This window comes from Leguminivora glycinivorella, chromosome 6 (assembly GCF_023078275.1).
Source record: "Leguminivora glycinivorella isolate SPB_JAAS2020 chromosome 6, LegGlyc_1.1, whole genome shotgun sequence".
Lineage (NCBI taxonomy): Eukaryota > Metazoa > Arthropoda > Insecta > Lepidoptera > Tortricidae > Leguminivora > Leguminivora glycinivorella.
In genome coordinates this window covers 18,160,006-18,181,000 of record NC_062976.1, presented here as the reverse complement: position 1 = coordinate 18,181,000, position 20,995 = coordinate 18,160,006, and the positions used below count along the sequence as shown (strand labels likewise).

The 20,995-nt window shown below is 38.8% G+C and overlaps 1 protein-coding gene across 8 annotated transcripts; it reads right to left on the bottom strand.

The window, feature by feature from the left end:
• Positions 1-351: 351 nt before the first annotated feature.
• LOC125226864 (eukaryotic translation initiation factor 4E-binding protein Mextli) lies at positions 352-20,476 on the bottom strand. Of its 8 annotated transcripts, none has more exons than XM_048131008.1 (13): positions 20,455-20,476; positions 19,879-20,003; positions 19,619-19,772; positions 19,385-19,538; positions 18,696-18,891; positions 17,921-17,992; positions 17,327-17,387; positions 16,858-16,990; positions 16,359-16,493; positions 15,693-15,888; positions 12,348-12,413; positions 9,884-10,020; positions 352-2,945 (listed from the first exon to the last, which is right to left on the bottom strand). In XM_048131008.1, exons 2-13 carry the CDS (start codon positions 19,997-19,999, stop codon positions 2,841-2,843), a joined length of 1,530 nt encoding a protein of 509 aa, XP_047986965.1. In that variant the 5' UTR covers positions 20,000-20,003; positions 20,455-20,476; the 3' UTR covers positions 352-2,840. The 8 variants fall into 8 exon arrangements, with proteins under 8 accessions (XP_047986965.1, XP_047986964.1, XP_047986972.1 ...); XM_048131007.1 differs by lacking the exon at positions 20,455-20,476 and adding an exon at positions 20,174-20,397; XM_048131009.1 differs by lacking the exons at positions 352-2,945; positions 20,455-20,476 and adding exons at positions 8,285-9,512; positions 20,174-20,399.
• Positions 20,477-20,995: the final 519 nt, after the last annotated feature.

Genomic DNA, 20,995 nt, shown 5'->3' with positions numbered 1-20,995 from the left:
CAGTTTTACTAAGTACTTTTAACATAATGTACTGTTTTTTTTTTTATAATACCTATTCGGTTCACCGATTCCGAATTTATGAAATAATTATACCTAAGTATAGTGTGAATGTTAGTAGGTACAGTCAACCAATTGGAACCCTAGGCCACTGTAGAACTATGTCATAGTGACATTATTAATCAGATTGTAAGAAATATCTTACTGCTTGTCATTTTGACATGGTTGTAGAGTGGCCTAGGGTTCCAATTGGTTGACTATGCCTACTTTTTGTTACGATAAAATTATACTTACGTAAGTAGTGTTATGGTAGCTGGGAACTACAATTTATGAAAATCAAAAATAAAACTCATATTTATTAGAAAATTTAGTAATATTTTACATAATATAACGCTTTGCCTTGTTTCATAAAAAAAACAGTGTAAATATTTTATATGAGGTGAATAGAATATGTAGATACAAGTAAGTAACCAGTTGCCCCTTGAAGTGACAATACTTCTTCAAAGCACCGAGTATATTGTAAATTATTATAAAGGTTCTATTGATTTATTACAATATCGCAATACATCTGTGCAATTGCATTTGAGGACTCCCGAGGGATACCGTCAACGTGTAAATAAAAATAACTCGTTACAACCCATTATTTGTCGAGCTAAAAAAATTTTATAAAATGATTGTTATTAACAGTCTTTCTACAATATAATCTTTTTTCTTTAGACAACCGAAATAAATAAAACTGGTATGTAAAAAGAAAGCCTGCCAATTACTATAACAATAAATAGACTCCAATAAGTAATAAACATGTTAGTTTAAATTGATTTACGAAATCAACAATTATTTGGTTTAGTGCACAGCAATTACAATAGTTCTAATTGTTAAAAATAAATCTACACCTAAAAATATTTTATTAACGTTATTTTTCTACCAACTTCAACAGTCATTTAATATAATACATATTTATAATAATAATGAATTGCCAGGCTTTCTTCAAGATATAGCACTTACGAAATAGTGAGAATCGATAAAACTACTCGTCGAGACTAGACACTAATTACAAAGTCTGAAAATGATCACACAGACACTCAAAAGAAATGCATGCATTCGTCTTATAGTAAATGGAATCACTCTGACATCCGGACCGCGGCCCGTTACAGTCAATATATACAAAAGTAAATAAAATGGACTCATACAAAAGATACAGTGTAAACTAGCCTGAAATGTATACTATTCGCCTCGTTATCACCACTCATCCTCTTCGATTAACGTCATTGTTTAACCGCTTTCTAGGTCTGTAATTTCAGAGCAAAAATGTGACCTACTTAAATTAAATCATCAAAGCTTATAGGTCCAACAAATTTGTATTTTTCGGATAAACTTGCTCTAGGTTATTGCAGCCTAGAAAAGGGTTAAAACAGAACAAATAGCTTCTTGATGATGTACACTTAACCACAAAATTACTTTAGGAATGAATTCATTAATCAATAATGTCCATGTAATTTCGCAACTCGCTGTACACCCAACATTTCAGAACAGTTAAGATAATAAAACTAATGATGGCGATTGGAAAACAATGCTTGCGTCATTATTTGGTAGGTACAGTCAGGAAAAAGTAGCAGAAAGCAAGAAGGGAGATATCAAAAACAGTATAGGTACCTTAAGAGTCTTAAGACAGTTGACGCAGTCCATTTGCCGTCTGTTCCTGAATGTACATATCACGTGACGCAAGTTCGAATGAAAACGATATGATTATGATTCATACGAAATACACGGTCTATTAGGAGTTTTAGGGAGTGGTCAATATTTTGAGTCAGTGAAACATTATCCTTCAGAATTTTGTAAATGATATAATGGACCAGAGACGAGTAAATAAATGATTGCTAATCACCACAAATTATTGCCTCCTGAGTAGTTTCAAAATTGATCGCGATCGAGGTCAACAGTTCAACACTCAACCTGTCAGTGACGCCATCTAGTGAAACACATAGCAATGGCGTCCTCTTTTTCATCCGTCAAACGAGACAGTAGCATTTTTAACAGACTTCTTTACTGATTCACATATGCGATCACTGAACTTTTCGTGAAGAGATTAGCAACCTTTGAAATTTCTTCTCTGAATAAACAATAAAAATGAGCTAGGCTATCCTCCCTTGGAGGCGCCCATTTTTATAAAAAAAAATACTCTCAGGAGATCAACTATGGCTGTGAACAACGTTCTGGCCTGAGTGTCCAAAACTTAGTTCAAAGCATTCTTAAAACAAGTTTAATAATATGAGGTAAATACTAGTTAAGGAAAAATAAATACCTATACCCTCTAATTTGGCGTGTCAATACTTTTAGTAATAATGTGTGCACCTAAAGTGCATAAAAAGAAGACTAACGCTGGCAATGTGCATCTAGTGAAAGTGGCAGTCAGTAGTTCTAAATGGGTTAACATGTTTACACTTTATATACTTTCTCAATCCTATACCTAATGTTTCTGTCTATTCGTGCCTCACAGCTGCCCATTGCGAGTTTTTTTTGAGTATTCTAACTTTTAGCAGCCAGCTTTCAGTCGAGACAAAGTAAGAGTAATATGGACGCGCTCAGCTTATTTTCATAATATGTATCCGATATGGTGCTCGGGTCGCAAATAAACTAAACATTGACTTGAGTAGGTATGTACTCTATTGATTTTTAAAGTACGATTCAATATAGCTACTTGTAGAACCCGAGTAAGAATGTGTTAGTCCCGTACCACGTGAGTAAGAATGTGTTAGTCAATGTGAATATAGAATATTGTAATCAAGAAAATGGCGATGTGTCGTGAGGCTTGGGCGAGCTGCTAGACTAGACCGACGTGGAGGTTACTCCGGCTCAGGAGAGTCGGGCGCGTCCATGGCGGCCACGGTGGTCCCCGCCGCGGCGCGCACCTTCTTTAGGTAGCTGGCGCTGTCGAACTCCAGGCAGCTCTGTTGATCATACGCGGTTTAAGGTTAATGCGTCGTCGACACCAAGGACCAGTCCACTCGTCAAGTTAATCCATATCGCAATGTTAACACACATGCATTGTACACCTTATGAACACCACATCTTGCATCAAGCGCTTGCTGCAATGGTTGACGAAGATGCGTAGTTGCCTATAGACAATTAGTTACCGGGTTGATGAGTACGATAACCTTAAACCGTGCTTCCAAGTGCTTGTAACGGCCCAGCCACGACATTGGTCTAAGACTCTAAGCGCGACAGCGGTGAGCGGCAGCCATAGGGGGCGTCCATTAATCGCGTCATACGTTTTTGGCTTATTTTAGACCCCCCCCCCTCCCCCATGGTGATCTTTGGTGATATTTTCAGGACCCCCTCCCCCCCCTGGCCAATATGACGTGTAATTTTTTTGGCAACTTAAGTAGACTTTTTTCCAACCCACGAATCAACCAAATCTTGGCGCGAAATTCAAATTTTCTATGAGAATTAAACCTTTGCCCCCTCATTTTTAAAGTTCCGTACCTCAAAAAGGAAACCACTGAACCGATTAACTTGTTTGGCACACATATGTAAACTTGTGACCCAAAGACGGGCATGTAATTTAAATAAAATAAAAAAACAACTATAGGGGCCACTTTTGGGGGGTAAGAATGAAAATTATAAATCAAAGTCTTTTTGAAATAGTTTTTTAGCGTGTTACATATCAAATGAAAGAGCGTTAATTGGGCCCCACTTTTTTTTATTTGGAATTTTTTATGTGCTTTCCACTCAGAATCGCGAGCTCCTTCAATCCTAATAGGAGTAAAAATGTGTCCCAAGGTTTTTCTCTATTCCGTTACCATTTTTTCATACATTTTGTATGGCGGCAACGGAATGGAAGGTCTAAAAAAATATGGAAATCTTGGGACATTTTTTTCTCCTAACACGATCAAAAGACCTCGCGATTCTGAATATGAATCGCGGAAAAAATACCCATGTTACAAAAAAGTGGGGTGGACAACTTTGAAAAAAATGGCCCTTATACGTATTTAGAAAAATATATGTTTTTAATAATTTTCAGTCAAGTAATTTAAGAAAACAGGCAAAAATGACCATTCCCTTATTTCCGAAACTAATTAGCATAAATTTTTCAAAAAAATACCCGAGATAGCCTTTAATGTATAGATTACAAGAAAACCTATAAGAAATATATAGTCAAGCCTAAATTGGACTTAAAAGAAAAAAACTTAAATTACGAATTTCACTCACTGGGGCTGCAAGGAGTTTTTTTTTTTTTTTTTAGATAGCCCGTTTATGTGTCCCACTGCTGGGCAAAGGCCTCTCCCCGTGATTTCCACAGCTCCCGTTGGTGTGCTATTTCTGGCCAATTAGTCATGAAGGTGTCAAAGTCGTCCCGCCATCTCCGTCTGGGCCTTCCACGTCCGCGCTTAATTTGAGGCATCCACTTGGTGGCTATGCTGGCCCACCTATCCGGGTGCATGCGACAAACGTGGCCTGCCCAGTCCCACTTTAGTCTGGCGGTTTTCTCCCCCACATCAGCTATTCGTGTTTTGGAGCGCAGTGTAGTGTTTCGGATGCGATCCATCCTAGTAACACCTAAAATACTGCGCTCCATTGCTCGTTGGCAAACCTTCAATTTGGACTTCTGACCCTCGGTGAATGACCACGTTTGGGCACCGTAGGTGAGGACAGGCAGAATACACATGTCAACGAGTTTGCGCTTCAGTGACATTGGAAGGTCGCCCTTCATTAGCTCTTTCATGGACCAGTAGCTCTTCCATGCATTTTGAACTCGGCGCTCAACTTCCTTGTCTTGCCGATCGTTGAAAGAGACTAACTGGCCCAAGTAAATATACCAAGGAGTTACCAAATCTTTTGAAAGTGTTGAGTGCGTTTGAATATTACATGTACATTCATTTTTGTTTCGTCTTTTTAGGGTTCCGTAGTCAACTAGGAACCCTTATAGTTTCGCCATGTCTGTCTGTCCGTCCGTCCGTCCATCCGTCCGCGGGTAATCTCAGTGACCGTTAGCACTAGAAAGCTGAAATTTGGTACCGATATGTATATCAATCACGCCAACAAAGTGGTAAAATAAAAAGTGGAAAAAAATGTTTTGTTAGGGTACCCTCCCTACATGTAAAGTGGGGACTGATTTTTTTTCATTCCAACCCCAACGTGTGATATATTATTGGATAGGTATTTAAAAATGAATAAGGGTTTACTAAAATCGTTTTTTGATAATATTAATATTTTCGGAAATAATCGCTCCTAAAGGAAAATAGTGTCCCCCCCCCTAACATTTAAACCGTATTTTTAAAAAATACGAAAAAATCACAAAAGTAGAACTTTATAAAGACTTTCTAAGAAAATTGTTTTGAACTTGATAGATTAAGTAGTTTTTGAGAAAAATACGGAAAACTACGGAACCTTACACTGAGCGTGGCCCGACACGCTCTTGGCCGGTTTTTTATAAATTGTTCAAAATATCGATTATTTTATTTTCAAAAATGACTTAGCGCCTCCAGAAGGCGCTTAAGCTCTTCTTGTGATGTCAGGAACCCTTGCAACACGAGTCCAACTCACACTTGGCCGGTTTTTAAGTGTTATGGCTCGTCTATGATTCCGCCAACGTCAAGGTTTAGGAAGGCACGCGTTTTTTGAAGACAGTTGGCCGGTGAGCTCACATTTGTCAAATTTGCCGCCTTTTTTCAGTGCCATGATTAGGTTGACCGTCTATAACCGACTGTCCGTGTACACGTGATGAGGGCAAACTAAAAAACTCTTTGAGAATTAAAAATAACCGACTGCACACAGCTTTTTTTTTCTCACTTGATGGTCTCATCGGAAGATCAGCGCTGGAAGTCACCAGCAACACGCTGAGATGAGGCCATTTCGTGGCACTTCATTCCTTTCTGTTTGTGTTGTAATGTGTAAAGACTGTATCGTTAAGTATGAAGACAACTTTGAGTAGCCGTATTTATTTGCTATTATATTTTTTTCTTATAACAAGCCATGGGCTTAATAAGACACATAATAAGGTACACATTTTGTCCTAGAAACTCGACGTAAAGCATATGGTTTCGACAGTATTGACTTAATCCTCCCGAGTACCAATTACGATTCCGGACAAATGCTACTAGAAAATTCACAAAGTGCGTAAAAGACGATACGATTGCGAAAAAAAATTGTATGGTGCGAACCTCAACGACACATGATCCACAAAGCAGAATATCTGGACATAGTCTAGCCACTGTTATTTTAAAAAAATATAGTTCAGGATCTGTGTAAGGCGGCCATTTAGAGAATGTGGCATGGTGCTTACTCTAACTCCGACTTTGATGTCGAATTTGACTATCATACATTGTTTATATCGATCTGGTTTAAGCACTGTTCAAACACCATGAATGTCAATTAGACTTTAGCCTATGGCAAATTTTTTTATCTGTTTCTCTCATCCTGCTAGCATCAAAAATTTACGGCAATCCGGAACGTTGCTCAAAATTGCGTTTTTTTAAATTATATAAATTCGCCGCATTTATTCTACAAGTACCCAATCGGAAAAACCATGAAGAGGACTCTTAAAGAATATATTTTGGCAGCATATTAACCTTTGTTTGTTGAAATCGTACAAAGAGTCATTGAAATATTCTCAAATTAAGCCAGATAGGGGTTGTCCGAAATTTATTTGCTAGACCTTAATAAAAGTACCATTAAGTCCCTAAAATAAAAAAAATATCAGACCTTCTTATATCAAATAGTACTTACCAATACCTTAAGATCATACTCTCGGAACATAATAATACAAAATTATGCACATGTCAACATTTAGACGAGGTTTGTTTTGTCCTTATACTTAACGATACAGTCCTTAATTAGTCTTGACTGTGTTCACGAATAAATTATATTCTATTCTGTTCTCTTTGCACTGCACAACGCAAGTTCTGACTGTAAAAGTTGATATAAAAATAGCTCAGAAATATGTTTTTTTCTTTACGTTAGTGTAACAAAAAAAATACACGTGATATGTTCCTAACCCCCCCACCCCCCATGGTGATATTTGGTGATTTTTTCATGACCCCCTCCCCCCCCCTATGCAGTATGACGCGGTTAATGGACGCCCCCATACTTGCGAATGAAAAGTCCCATCGCTGTGTTTCGCATGGCCGCCGCTTACCGCTGCCGCGCTTAGACCAATGTCGTGGCTGAGCCGTAAGGGCAGCTATCAGTGGCCCATTTCTCAAAGCTGAAAGTTACAAGCGGAAGTCTCTTTCCAACTTGTCATTATTAGACATTGAGTCATTGACTACCACTTGTAAATTGTAGCTTCGACAAATGGACCACAGATCGTGTTGATATGGGAAAACGGTCTTCGAAGGCATTCTCTCAATTTCAAATTATGAAGGTTGGCATTAACAAGACTCATTGGCATTTTCTCTGTCCATAGGAAATGTATGGAAAATGTTTTCATATCAAAAATTACCTTTCTTCACGTACAGTTTATTTCTCCAAAATCTTGATTCATTTGAAATCCAGAGGAATTCTAAAACAGTTTTCCCGTAGCATCGGGATCTGGTCCCCTTCACAGACCCATTATCAAAATACACCCTGCATCATCATTTATTACTTAAATGACTGCTACAGTTTCTGTGCTCACCAGCTGACGCCACTGTAGACGGAGGTCCGGAAAAACAGATTTCAAATTCTGTTCAAGAGTTTAATATAACTTCACAAAGGTATTTAATGGTTTAATTAGCCGGAAACCCCTTATTTCCCGGCCTCTGAAGTAATGTATGTTTCTGCTGCTTCTGTAGCTACTCTAATTATTACCCGACGTGGTTGTTGACAACTTGACACCTCACCTTCTAGTGCAGAGTAAAAATGCTGACGAATGATACTTTCGTTTAACCCTTTCATTCGATTTAAACTGCAGCTGTTATTATAGAGATGCTATTTTGCTTTAAGTATGATGACAAGTATTTTGCCGCTACCGATTAAAGGGTTAAACCAAGCAAACATACTGTAGATAAAAAATAGTAATTCTTGTTTGTCAACATTGGTGACAAAGTTTGACAGTAACGTGAAAGTGAAAACCTGCAGCAGAAGTTAGTAACGCTTTTTGCATTGTTAGATTCATTAGTAGCAAACTGTGCAACAATTAGATAGAATGACCAAGCTTGAACAATATTTGATTATACGCATGATATCAATAACGTTATTTACCTATACGTAGGTACGTATGTAATAATATTCAAACAAGGTTTTAGTATAGTGGAAAGGTGAAGATATTTGAAGGAAGGGTTAGTAAGCTACAAGCAAGGAAAGACTATTTTGTTTCATGTTTTATTACGAAATCGAATTGAAAACAAATTGACATAACACTAATAATTTTGTTAACATTTAAGAAAAACAATACCAATTAAATAAATTAACATTAAATAGAATGTTAACAACGTAATTTGGAACCTCACTGAGATCATCTTTAATTCGAATATCCTAATCTTTTTACCTGTAACGAACCCCTCTCGAGTACCCATTCTGTCCGAGTAGCGTGAAAACGACACAAACATTGAATTAGTGAATTCGTATCTAGTAAACACTTCATAGCATCATTGTCAACAAGGATTTATGTACATTTATACATATAAAATTTAACAAGTCAAAACTTAACCAGTAGAACCTATGTGAATTTAATTCTAATATACCTATAAAATATTATCAATAATTATTATTCAGTCTTTAAATTTCTAATCAGATCTTCAATCAACAGGTAATTTGAATATCCTTAAAAGTAATAATACTTGAGTAAAAGAGTGGTCGGGCGCCGCGCGACGGCTCCGCAGCGCCCACCGAGATCAGCTCGCAGCTCGCGCGTCAGACTACGCTAGAGTCAGTCTTATGTCTCTAAGCTATTCTTACCTACTCTATTTAAATCACAGAACTCTTGAGGTAATTATTAACATTTAAACTTAGCACGAGTGCTAAAATGACGGAGGAAACGACTAGTGCGTCACAATATTGAGTACAGAATTATCAAAACAATAGATATCTTTAGCATACACAAAAACCAGAATGTTTAAGCCCCCAAAGCCAAACTTTTTATATGTTAGTGAGTAGAGGTGCAAAGCTTAGTGCGTGGTTAATTAGTACATGATTGAGTGTCACGTAGCGTACAATAGGTATCGACGCTACGAGCACGTAAAATAAATCGTTTGAATGTTTTCAGTGCATTTCCAACTTCACCCGATGTCATAGTTAATCTCAGTTGCCGGTCACGGAACTAGAAAACTCACGACAGAACCACACCAACAAACCAAAACCGAAAACATGCAAGCGACTTTACATTCGGACCGATCCGACGCCGGCGGCTCGCCGCCGGGCGGGAATTCGAACTAGCTTATAAAAATACATTTTTATAAAAGAGGTTCGGGTTCGTCGGGCCGCCTGGACGGGAGACCGGGATGGATCGAGCGGGTCGGGAGAGGAGAGAGGTTCCGCGGCCGCTAGTAGTCGGCGTCGCCGCGCCCGGCGCCCGGGCCCGCGCCCGCTCCCTCCGGCTGCGGGCAAAGACCGGCTCTCAGAGACTCCTCGGTCTACGGAGGACTAGGACGCGGAAGGAACGATCGCCCCCTCGCCGCGCTCGCAAATAAACTCAGATCGCCGCAGGAGCGGCTCCAAAAGAAAACTAAACTATCGTCCCGATAGAAAACTTTCGAATCCTCCCGTTAAAAAAATAATCGTCGGTCGCAGCCGAAGGGGCGACCGGTCGGGTCGGCCTCGCCGGCCGCCCTCGCCGCGCTCAGTAGAAGTTGCGGCAGAGCAGCGCGGCGAGGTAGTTGGGGTGGCGCAGCGGCGCCCACACGCGCAGCGGCGCCACCACGCGGCGCGGCGGGGGCGCGGGCGCGGCGCGGCGCGCGCAGTGAGTTACCTTGCGCGCCAGCTCCGGCGGGAACAGCGCCAGCCCGGCCGGCGGCAGCTTGCTCAGCGGCGAGTCCGCGTACTGCACCAGCGTCTCGTACGTGTACGTCTGCCGCGAGCCCGGCGCGGCCGTCGAGCCGCCCGGCCCTGCGCACCAAACACCACGATCAAAACCGCCTCGCTCGCTATACGACCCTAGCGACCTCAAACTGCGACAGCGTACCGATGATAACAGTGATAAGACTGGGCGTGAAATTTGAACATTCTATTAAACATTTACAATACGAACGGAGGCAAATAATCATCAAACTTAATATATCCGCCATTTGTACATATCTCTTTAGTTGTGCAATAAAGTTTAAATACATCTTCGTGCATTCTATCCGATTTCCATAACTCCCTGTTGAGACTAATATTTAATATTTACATAGGTAAATAAACACTAGGTACAGTAGGTACCACTTCATTGAAATATTCACTTTAACACGATATCAGTCTAGCCTATTCTAGTTTTATATTTACAGTGGCGGCCTGCTAATTAGGGATGTCTATTTTGTTCCATACATTAAAATACAACTGGATATAAAATATAACATTGGGAATTTGATGAAAAATGTAAGATACGATTGACTATTTGTAAATTAAAATTAAATTAAAATAATTTATTCAGCAAATAGGCCACAGGGGCACTTTTACACGTCACATGTACATATTTAGAAAATATTTAAAATTGAATTGAAATTACAATTGATACTATTACAAATTGATATATACTAATTCTAAGTTCTAACTAAAGTTAACACTATACAATTAATTAGAGATATAGAAGGTCTCTAAATGTCGAATTACAACCAAGAACTACACTAAATATAAAAAGTACAAATACAAAAAAAAAGTCTAAAATTACTTTACTGTATTATTAACAACATGAGATATGAATGTTTAAACAAGGTTTACTAAAGGGCAAATAAAGTTTCTGTAAAACTCATACTTTGAGAAACTCAACCGTATCTTTATTTTTTTTTAATCATAATTAATAAAATTATATTTTATATGCAGTTGTATGGAACAAAATAATGATTGTTCCTAATAGCTGGCCATCACTGCACTGTAGATATATCAAAAAATTTTGCGGTCTGCGCTTTGGTGAACGCGACGGAACACTGAAAACGAGTGCAATGTAAATAAGCACGTAAGATTAACTGAAGTTAGGTTATTTAAATTCATTGGCATGTGGAATGTTTAGTATTATGGACATTATTTTAAAAGCTATCAAGTTGTAGGGAATATTAGCGCACCTAAACATGCAACTCAAAAACAAGAAGTATTTCTCCGAGAGCTTCAACCGCTTTGACTTCGGTAGGTACTCTTTCTTCCGAGCCCGTAACTGTTGCATGATGTATTGTTTATTGAATGTAGAATTAGTTAATTTCTTATATTAACTAAGAAAAGCCATTCGACTCTTACGAAAATCGAGTAATAATGTTGCAACCGAAGTCAAAGCAGTTATAAAACGCTCGGAGAAATGACGAGCCATCAAATGTGCATTTTCAGACCACACAAATAAATAGGTAAGTTATTGACTGACTTCTGCATTCTAAATATTAAAGTTTTTACATGACATGAAGGTACTGGTCAACATGGATGAAATGGACAAATGCACGACATGAAAAGACATTCACATAATATTACAGACGAATCAAGAATGTTATTGAATCTGAGAACTATCATCACTCCTGTAGTTACAGCAGTTAGGATAACGATAACCATTTATAATAATAAACAACACATGTAACAAATAACATTAGCGGCCACCTTAACAGAGATCACCATTAGCCTATAACGGCGATGTGTAAAGAATTAATATTGATTGCTTTGCTTTTATTTACTCACTTACAGTACAAATTACAGATGTAACCAGTAAAATTTGCTAATTATATTCCCATATGCGGGTAACCGGAATCATCGCAAGACACGCGAGGAACGGGCAACGGATACAAATAATCGATTAAACGATATGCATAATTTTACCCAATCATTATCGTTTTTTCTGCATCCGATTACAGAAAACAGCGGGCGTGGTTCGCAATCTCTGCTAAGTGGGGCGTGGAATGCCGTGTTCTGAGCGATTACGACGGAAAGGTGTGCTCGGAAAGCGAGCAAAAGCACAAACACGAGTTACATCGAGAATGTCTGTGCAAATGGTAGTTTTTTTTTCAATCGACATTAGGTGATAAAGGGAGAGCAGCCTTTCTAATCTCATGCAATTATTTTCACCAGTCGGAGGTGTCGGTTATAAGTGGAGATTAAACGTGCAAAGTTTTCCGAGGACTGAACATCAGTTTTCGACTATTTACAACCTAATACACGGGCTAGCTTAGCCAACTAACAATGAAACACCACCCTCGATGTAACTCATATCGGTAACAGTGGTGGTGGGTCGCATGACGCCCCGCATGGGTATCGGTACTGACCTTGGTTCTTGTCGGTGGAGGCGGCGCGCGAGAACCGCGGGCGGCGCGGCACGGCGTCGTCGGCCGCTGCGACACACAGCCGTCACACTCGCGCACACCAACACATCACACGGCCGACAGCGAAACGACTACTCTACCGCATCTTACTTCCAGCTTTCATTGACACACCAGACCAACATACGAACTCGATCGGCAAGTCTATGATGGCAGAGTTTGTGACGTTTATCGCGGAACGACAAAACTCGACCATCATATTTAGCTTATCACACATCTAAAATATAACTTATAACATTCTTGTTATTAAATCTGCTATCACAGAGGTTCTTCAGATTGTACATATCAAAATCTAGTACATTTAATCTTATTTATATAGAGGTTTGAATGAAGCACTATATTCGTTACTTTTCTTTAACTAGGATTTCGGCAAAAGGAACTGGGGTTTCCTTAAATGAATAAGCAAAATAATGAATAAAGGAATGGTTCTGCAGCAATAGCTATTTCTTAGGAAACTAAAAACTATGAAGTAATAGATGAAGATTAGAGTAGTCGATTCTGTGTTTAGCGGGATGATCGTTACTGATTTCTAGTTTAAGACCGCTCGATTCACTGCAGGTTTAGCGATCATGGATGATTTGTTACAAATGATCCTCGATAGCACGGTTTCTTGGCTAAACACAATAAATAGCTCTATCTGGCAGAAAACAGAAAACTGACTATCAAGTGCGGCTAGACACACACACTTTTCCATTTATAATATTAAGTACTAGCTTTTGCCCGCGGCGGCTTTTAGCTTCGTCGCTCCGTTTTGCCGTAGCATTTATAATATTAGTATGGATATTAAACTTTTTGTTTCTGTTTTCTAGGAAGAAATCGTTTACAGATATAGAGATTCCCGTTAGAATCTTCAATCCTCAATGAAATCTTGATTATTTTTAACCAAGTTTCATTTTGTTTCAGGAGAGGCTATATGTCAAAATTTCATTTTTTAGTATAGTTTAGAAGCTTGTAGATTCTTGACAAGTTACCTACAAAACTTATGCATGATGCATGATCTAACAAGTTTCATGCTCTGCCAGCTAGAACCATAAAGTCGCTAAGAATCCGTACTAGCTTGGGAATGCGATAAATTTGGAAGACCCGCTACCGCGACCGTGGATTGATGTGATCGAATGTCGATTTGAAAAAATATTATTATGTCAATGTGAATATCAGATAATAGTACATTACATCAGAGGCCGGGAAAATGAGGATTTCCGGCCAAGTGGGTATATACGGCCGAGCGAGCGTGCGAGCGAGGCCGGATAGGGATACGAGGCCGGGAATCCGTTTTCACGCCGAGGCATGTATAGTGCTTTTCTCAAACATACAATAAAATTAAAAAAAATGCTCTAAAGGACAATATTTTATAAAAAAAAGTTACTTTGCAGGCCTAGGCCTAAAAAATAATATGAAATCCCTTTACAGTCCTCTCGAGTTGTTGCGCCCAAAAAGCGATACTTCCCAGCCCATTTTAAGGAACGTAAAGACAATATTTCATTGCATGTTTGAGAAAATACATATTCAAGACTTAACGCCATAAATATAAATGACACACAAAATGTTACAATGACTATTTAAATGAGTCGAAAACAGAATGATTCAGGAGACTTCATCTGGAACATGACTGGTTATAATAACTAGGCTTTTTATTGTATGTTAGTATAATCTTTTTTATTGTATATTTGGTCCGGGTGACCGGGTCAAAATTTGTGATAAAATAGGGTAACAATAGTCAACAGTTTATTCCTGATTAAGTCTCTTGATTCAACCAGTACAGTGGCTGTACAGTGAATACTGTGGATAGACAAGTCAACTTCCGAAACCTATATAAAAATCTACATGCTTCAGTCAGTCTTTATAATATTGTATACTCTTAAAAAATATATCACACACGTCATGCTATAGTTAGAATCGAATCTTGAAACGCCTTTTCATGCTATTAAGTTATGAATAGCATTGTCGAATACTAACTCTGCAAAAAGAACTAGAATACAAAGCTGAATTATTGCAGACTTTTATGAAACTTTACGCTAATTTTTTAACGATATCCTATCCATATAAGATCACTCTGGTGAAAATTAAAATTTTGAAAAAACCCCCGACTGCGACATAGTTTAAATAGCTAAGTCCCGACTAACTCAGCTTTCAGATCTAAATCATTTAACAGACAGACACACACACAGACACACACACAGACAGACAGACAGACAGACAGACAGACAGATCCTTCGTTTTTGCGTCGGGGGTTAAAAATATTGAACAAATAGGTCTTATAGGTCAAATATCGTCTATTGGTATCATTTGTGATGTTCGTATTTGTTCATTATAATAATCACCTGAGTTTAGCTGAATATTGAGGAATCACCCTAGGTAGATAATGAATTGTATACCTACTGTTAAATATACGCGTTTCAGTATATTATCTGTCTTGTTCACCAAGGTTACACTGCGAGTACTTATACAAGGCGAATGCGGTCGTCGACCGGAGTGAAGCAGAGATAAAAATCGCGGTGTTATAATTTACCTCCATAAATCTTTAATTTAACTGCACCAAACAACGAGGAGGCATAGACATTAGGTTAGCACATTTGTTTTTAATAATAATACTACGTCGGTGGCAAACAAGCATACGGCCCGCCTGATGTAAAGCGACTGCAACAGCTGTAGGCACGAAGCATATCCTTTGGAGTGTCGACCGGCCGACTCCCAGCCGATTACGTCAATCAAATTTGAAATTTGATTAATTAGATTAAAATCAAAATTCCAAAGATTCAAAAATCTGTCGGGCGCTTGAGGAGCTAAGTTGTCAAACCAGTAAAATGTGACAGACAGACGGATAGTCACATCATAAGGGTTTCGTTTGTACCTTTATGGTCGTAACCTTAAACATATTACTATAATGGAGCCGCCTGTACAATAAAATGGCAGTTTACCTCCTTTCATTTGTGTAAGCAGTTTTATAAAATAGTTGCCCGATTTTCATCCCTGTTCACTTTTCTTCGCATATTGACGATGGTGGAACCCGATTTCATTACATCAACGAACAGTCAGCCGTGTACGGTCGAGTTCACAAACATCTTCCAACATGCCAAAAATATATTTACACATCTCTATGACAAATGACAATAAGGTGGTGTATGCATAAAATATATATATATTTGGAATTTTGGTCTGTAAAGGTGTTTGTGAACTCGACTGCACAAACAGCAACAACCTTAACTGGCCATGGCTAGACTTTAATAGAGATTACAAATGTACAGTACAGGTTAAGTGTCGACAGACATCGAGAGATGGTAGAGTACATACCGGCTTCGTCCTGCGACGTGGGCTGGGCGGGCGCGAAGACGTCGTCGTCGTGGTCGCCGTTGAGCTCGGGGTCGGTGCGCAGCAGCAGCGCGGCCTGCGGGCGCTGCGACAGCGTGAAGAAGTCGCCCGAGCCCGCGCCCCACGCCTCCAGCGCGCCCGCGCTCTCGAAGTACTCGTCCAGCACCAGCTTCGCGGTCTGCGCATACCCAATGTCAGCCCCAGGCCACACTTGTATGAGCTTTAATTGTTTGACATGCACGCCGCGCGCCCAGCCCTACTGCACGCCCGATATGAGCGTGCACGAGGGTCATACACTATTTCCGTTAGCATGTCTATCAGATACAAGTACAATTATGTATGTATAAGAGTGAATCAAATTAGATTTTGAAATATTAACCACAAGTTTCTAAATTTAAAAACGCATCTGCTGGCGACATATCTCTATTCTTTGAACTGAAACTTTGAAGTTTTACGCCCGTGAGGCAAGGCTTAGTAGCAAGACAATACAATAGATTAAAAAAAAAAAAAAAATGACCCTTTTACTCCTCTTTCCGAGATAAAAATATTGTAAGATTTAATAGTATTTATGGCTAGTCAAAATTAAAAACTATGGTTCACTAATTAAAAAATAGATTCAATTTATTAGAAAAAATACAGGCACAATACCTTGACGAGATCCAGATTCTGTCCCGTGATTTTGATGGAATGTGGACCAAAAGTCACAGTATATTTGTATTCTCCTAACGCTGCGTCGTTCGTTGAAAAACTATGAAGTAAAGCTCGGTTGTTGTGAGGCGATTTCTGAAAAAAGACGCAACACATTAGCCAAGCAATCGTAACAAAAATGATGAAAACAGACAAAATACTATAGCCAAAGTCAAAGCGGACCCCAGGCTCCCATGAGCCGTGGCAAATGACGAGACAACGCAAGGAAGATGATGATGATGACTGCTACTACAGCCGCACTGGCGTCGCGTTGGGACTTGAGTAGTGTGGTATCGCTTCCACAAGTCAACTTGGTATGTCGGGTTCGTTTCCTCCCTGGCGCGCGTCTCATCGTCACCGTCTTCGCGGTTATAGGCGGCACACGCCTTCCAACCGTATCAGAAACGCCTCGTTCAGATCGCAAGGCTGTCAAAAGTCAACGATATGTCGGGCTCCTTACCTCCCTGGCGCGCGGCTCGTCGTCAGCTTCCTCGCCGTTGTCGTCGGCGGCGGCGCCGGGCTCCAGCGCGCCCTCCAGCCGCACCGGCGACGCGTTGCGCCGGATCGTGTCGCCGATCAGATGCTTCGCGTGACTGTCAGAAAATATTACGTCAATATTCTCTTTTCGTTTGGTAACAAATTAAGACGGATTATGCTACATGCTCACAACATTGTCAACAGATATGGCGATTGATACTTTCATAATAGTGCAACACTGACACCAGACACGCATTTGCGTTTAGTTTACTATGGAGCGTAAACAATTGGCATGTTGCCTAAGCGACGCAACAGAGAGAATGTAGCTTTTGCGAACGTTATGTCTACTTTTTTCAATTATAATTTGATGTCACTGACTATACTATGATGATTTAGTAAATATGGCTACCTTATCTTCCATCTATTTATATTTTCTATTTTATAGAACTCACTTGACATTTTCCTCGTTGGGTCCGGTGATTTGGACGAGGCGCTCCTTAGCCCCAGGGCTCACTGAAATCATTCCACACCTCCATTACAAAACTCATTTTCACGAGAATCAGCCGTTAGTATATGGCATGGGTGTTATGAAGTTGAAAGGATGGTAAAAATAAAAACTCATTTACATTTTTAGGTTGGTTGCTGTGAAATGATTACTGAAAATGCATTTCGATCATGAGGTGCCTTGACTTTTTTTAATGATGTTACTATTGTTAATAGACTGTTATATGTTTTATTAGTATCAAATTACCCACACACACCAATAAATATAAAATACGTGCTTCCACGGTACAAGTGCCTTTACATCCCAATTCGAATTAATTTGGAAAAGTAGGCTAAAAGCATTTTTGTGAACATTCAAGTAAGGTGAAACCCCTTACAAACTAAGGTAAAGGTACTTGCTTCCTTGGATGAACCTGATCTTGTATTATTTTCACGCAACAGATGATAAAGGCTAGTTGCTAGAATGACATTAGATATAGGCAGAGAAGGCGGGAAGATCGCAGAGCCCGGTCACCATGCAAGCGCCACTCCGTGGTTCATACCTCGCTGAAACGATATGATCGTGTCGCTTAGCTCCTCGATCATGTGCACCCGCCTGCCCTTGATACCCATCACTGCAACACCACAATACAACTTCAGGATCGCCGCTTGCTGCCTATCACTCTTGCAGTCTTCAGAATTAGTCTCTATTATACTTGGAACCCTATGACTCACGTTTATTCTTAATCTGAGTATCTGAGAGTTGGTTCTCAGAGGAAGAATCGTCTTGATGGGTAAATGTAAAAAATATGGATTTTCTCTATCCATTGTAAGTAAACAATATAGTATACCCCTATAGAATTAGAATATTTTATCTAATAAGACATGAAATTACACATGCGAATGTTAAATTAACAATTACATAATCATAATAAAACATATTTAAATAAAATCGTAATATAATCCACTTGTTCGATAGAAACAGTAGGCCCCAACCCCATTCATAAATTCAGGGCAATCCATAAGATTTAAAATAAGATATTTTTATCATTATCAACATGCAAAGTAAGCTAAACAATTGAACAACAGAAAGATAAAACTACAGACAGATAAGCGTCACATTGTATTTATCATGCATTGTTCTCCCAGATTTATTGACTTAGATAATTAGAATTACCATGCAGAGAATCTGTCTTTTTTTTGTCTAAATAACTGTAAAACTCAACATAGGTCCTAATATTCATGTTCTTTTGTCCTATACTAAGATGTCATACATACATAGGGATCCCATAAAAGAGTGGACATAAAGAAACTGATTTATCTATTGAATTGACATACCTTTTCCAGAATCAGCATTTCGAATAACAACCTCGTCCTTAGAGTAGTTCTTGCCAGGGATCTTGGTGGGTTTGGGGAACTTGCCGGAGGGCTTGATGACCTCCCCCGGCTGCAGCAGCGCGGGCGGCTCGGGCGGCGTAGCCAGCGTCGGAGACACGGACCCGCCCGCGCCTTCCATCGTCGGCACCAGTAGTGGCTGCACACATACACACACTTTAGACATCGCACTACACAACTATTCTGACTGGCTATGAAAATTGTACTGAAAGCTAAGACTCATGTTTGAGGTTCTCCAACAATACTTTTCTTATAAGAAACAATAATGTATCAAACTTAACAAAACAAACCTTTCATATTTAACTAGCAACAATCTAACTGTATTTCTCAAGTAGGCCACTTGAAATAGCTTGAGACAGAAATGTAAGTGGGTTAATTTTTTGTAGCATTAGTTTGGTGATATGAAAGTTCATAATGCACTCTTTGTTTATAAATAGTTTGTTTACCCACACACAGAAGAGCCTGTGCAGCCTATGTGGTTATTTACTATGATATAAAATACCAAATCATGACTATACCTACTCAACACTACAAACAATACAATTTTTATTTGAAACCAATTAGATTCACATTCAAGAAATTGAAATAAAAATGGTCAAATTAACAAAAAAGGAAATTGAAAAGTAACATACCTCTGCATGTGTGCCACGGTGTCTGTAATACTGACTCATATAGTCTGAAGTCTGCCAATGCTTAGCGCGCAGCTCAATCAATTCAAGAAGATGTAGCCTTGTTTTCTTGTCCAAGCGTTCGTCCTGCGAACCATTGCGGAACACAACAAAATATCTGAAAAGAAAAAATTTACATTTAATAGTATTTGCACAGGTACTGTTAGTAACAACCCTAAAGGAGTATGTTTTTTTTACCTGTCAAGGAAATCTTTGTAGAGTGCTTCGAGCTGCGCCCCATAAAGCTTTAAGTTAGAATACATGGTAGAAACATTACTTTGAAGCGCACGATCATAATTGCCCTGCATCATTTCATATGCTACTGCTTCCGTCAACACTATTAGATCATCCACTGAAAACAAAAGATTGAACAAAAATGTGTACTCAATGAAAATTGAAGGCTAAATACCAATGACCGTCTAACAAGATTCTTATTAGGATTAAAGTATTACACTCACCAGAATTTATTTTGACATCTAATACAGAGTTGCGGTTATGAGCAGAACTGGTCGTCGATTTCAATGGTCTGGGCACCTCCAGTTTCTTAACCGTGCGGGTCATTTTCGTTACAGTCGACATGGTGCTGCAAAATAAACAAACCATTTTCATATCATGCCTTACAAAATATAGAAGTGCCAAGTTTCTCTCAAATCGCTACCAATGTAAAACGCCGAGTGATCAGTGATGAGTAACCTTGTCATAATTATACACAATGAAACTGGCGAATACTATGCGAAATATAAGGGAACTCACTCATCCATGGCGACTGCGGATTGTTGCAGCGTATACACACTAGAACCACTAAAACGCGTGAAAAGTGAAAGTGATGACAATGATCCTAGCGAATAAATTCGGAACAAATCCAATACGTGTTCATTACTCGTTAGAATGGTTTTATGTGCAATAAAAACAGATTAGCTGGAAAAATTTTGACTTTATGGAGATATAATATTTTGCTCGTTGAAAAACATTTAGACAAAACAATTGAATGCCATAGAACACTATGAAAATAGGAAATAAACAAGAAAACTCACCTGGCTACGCCATTAATTCGCAATAAAAATAAAATCGATAGGGCTGCACAAAAACCGCAAAATCTTGTAGGCGTTTATTATTTTCTATATGTACGTGAATGATACAACAAAATCTAAGGAAATTTTATAATATTAAGTATTTTTATGAAATCAAACATAAATCGTATTGTTGAATAAAATTTTTCTGCGAAATAAAAACCCGAAATTCTCTAATTATTTAGTTCAACACTAAGAAACCAGTAAAGTTGCTATAGTATAAAAATACGTTAAATAGTAGAAAATGTGCACCCCACCTTTATTGAATTGAAGACTCATAATCATCATAGTATTTTTATTCAATAACAGTATACATTGTGCTTGAACATACATAGGTACATGAAATGAGAGAGAAAAAAAAAACAACGAAGAGGACTTATGAAACTACACAAACTGAATTCAATGAAAGAGACAAAAAAAAAACAACACTTAGGACTAAAACTTAAAACTAAACAAAACAGATAAATCAAATCAACACTTAGGACCTACGAAAATCAAACACTTC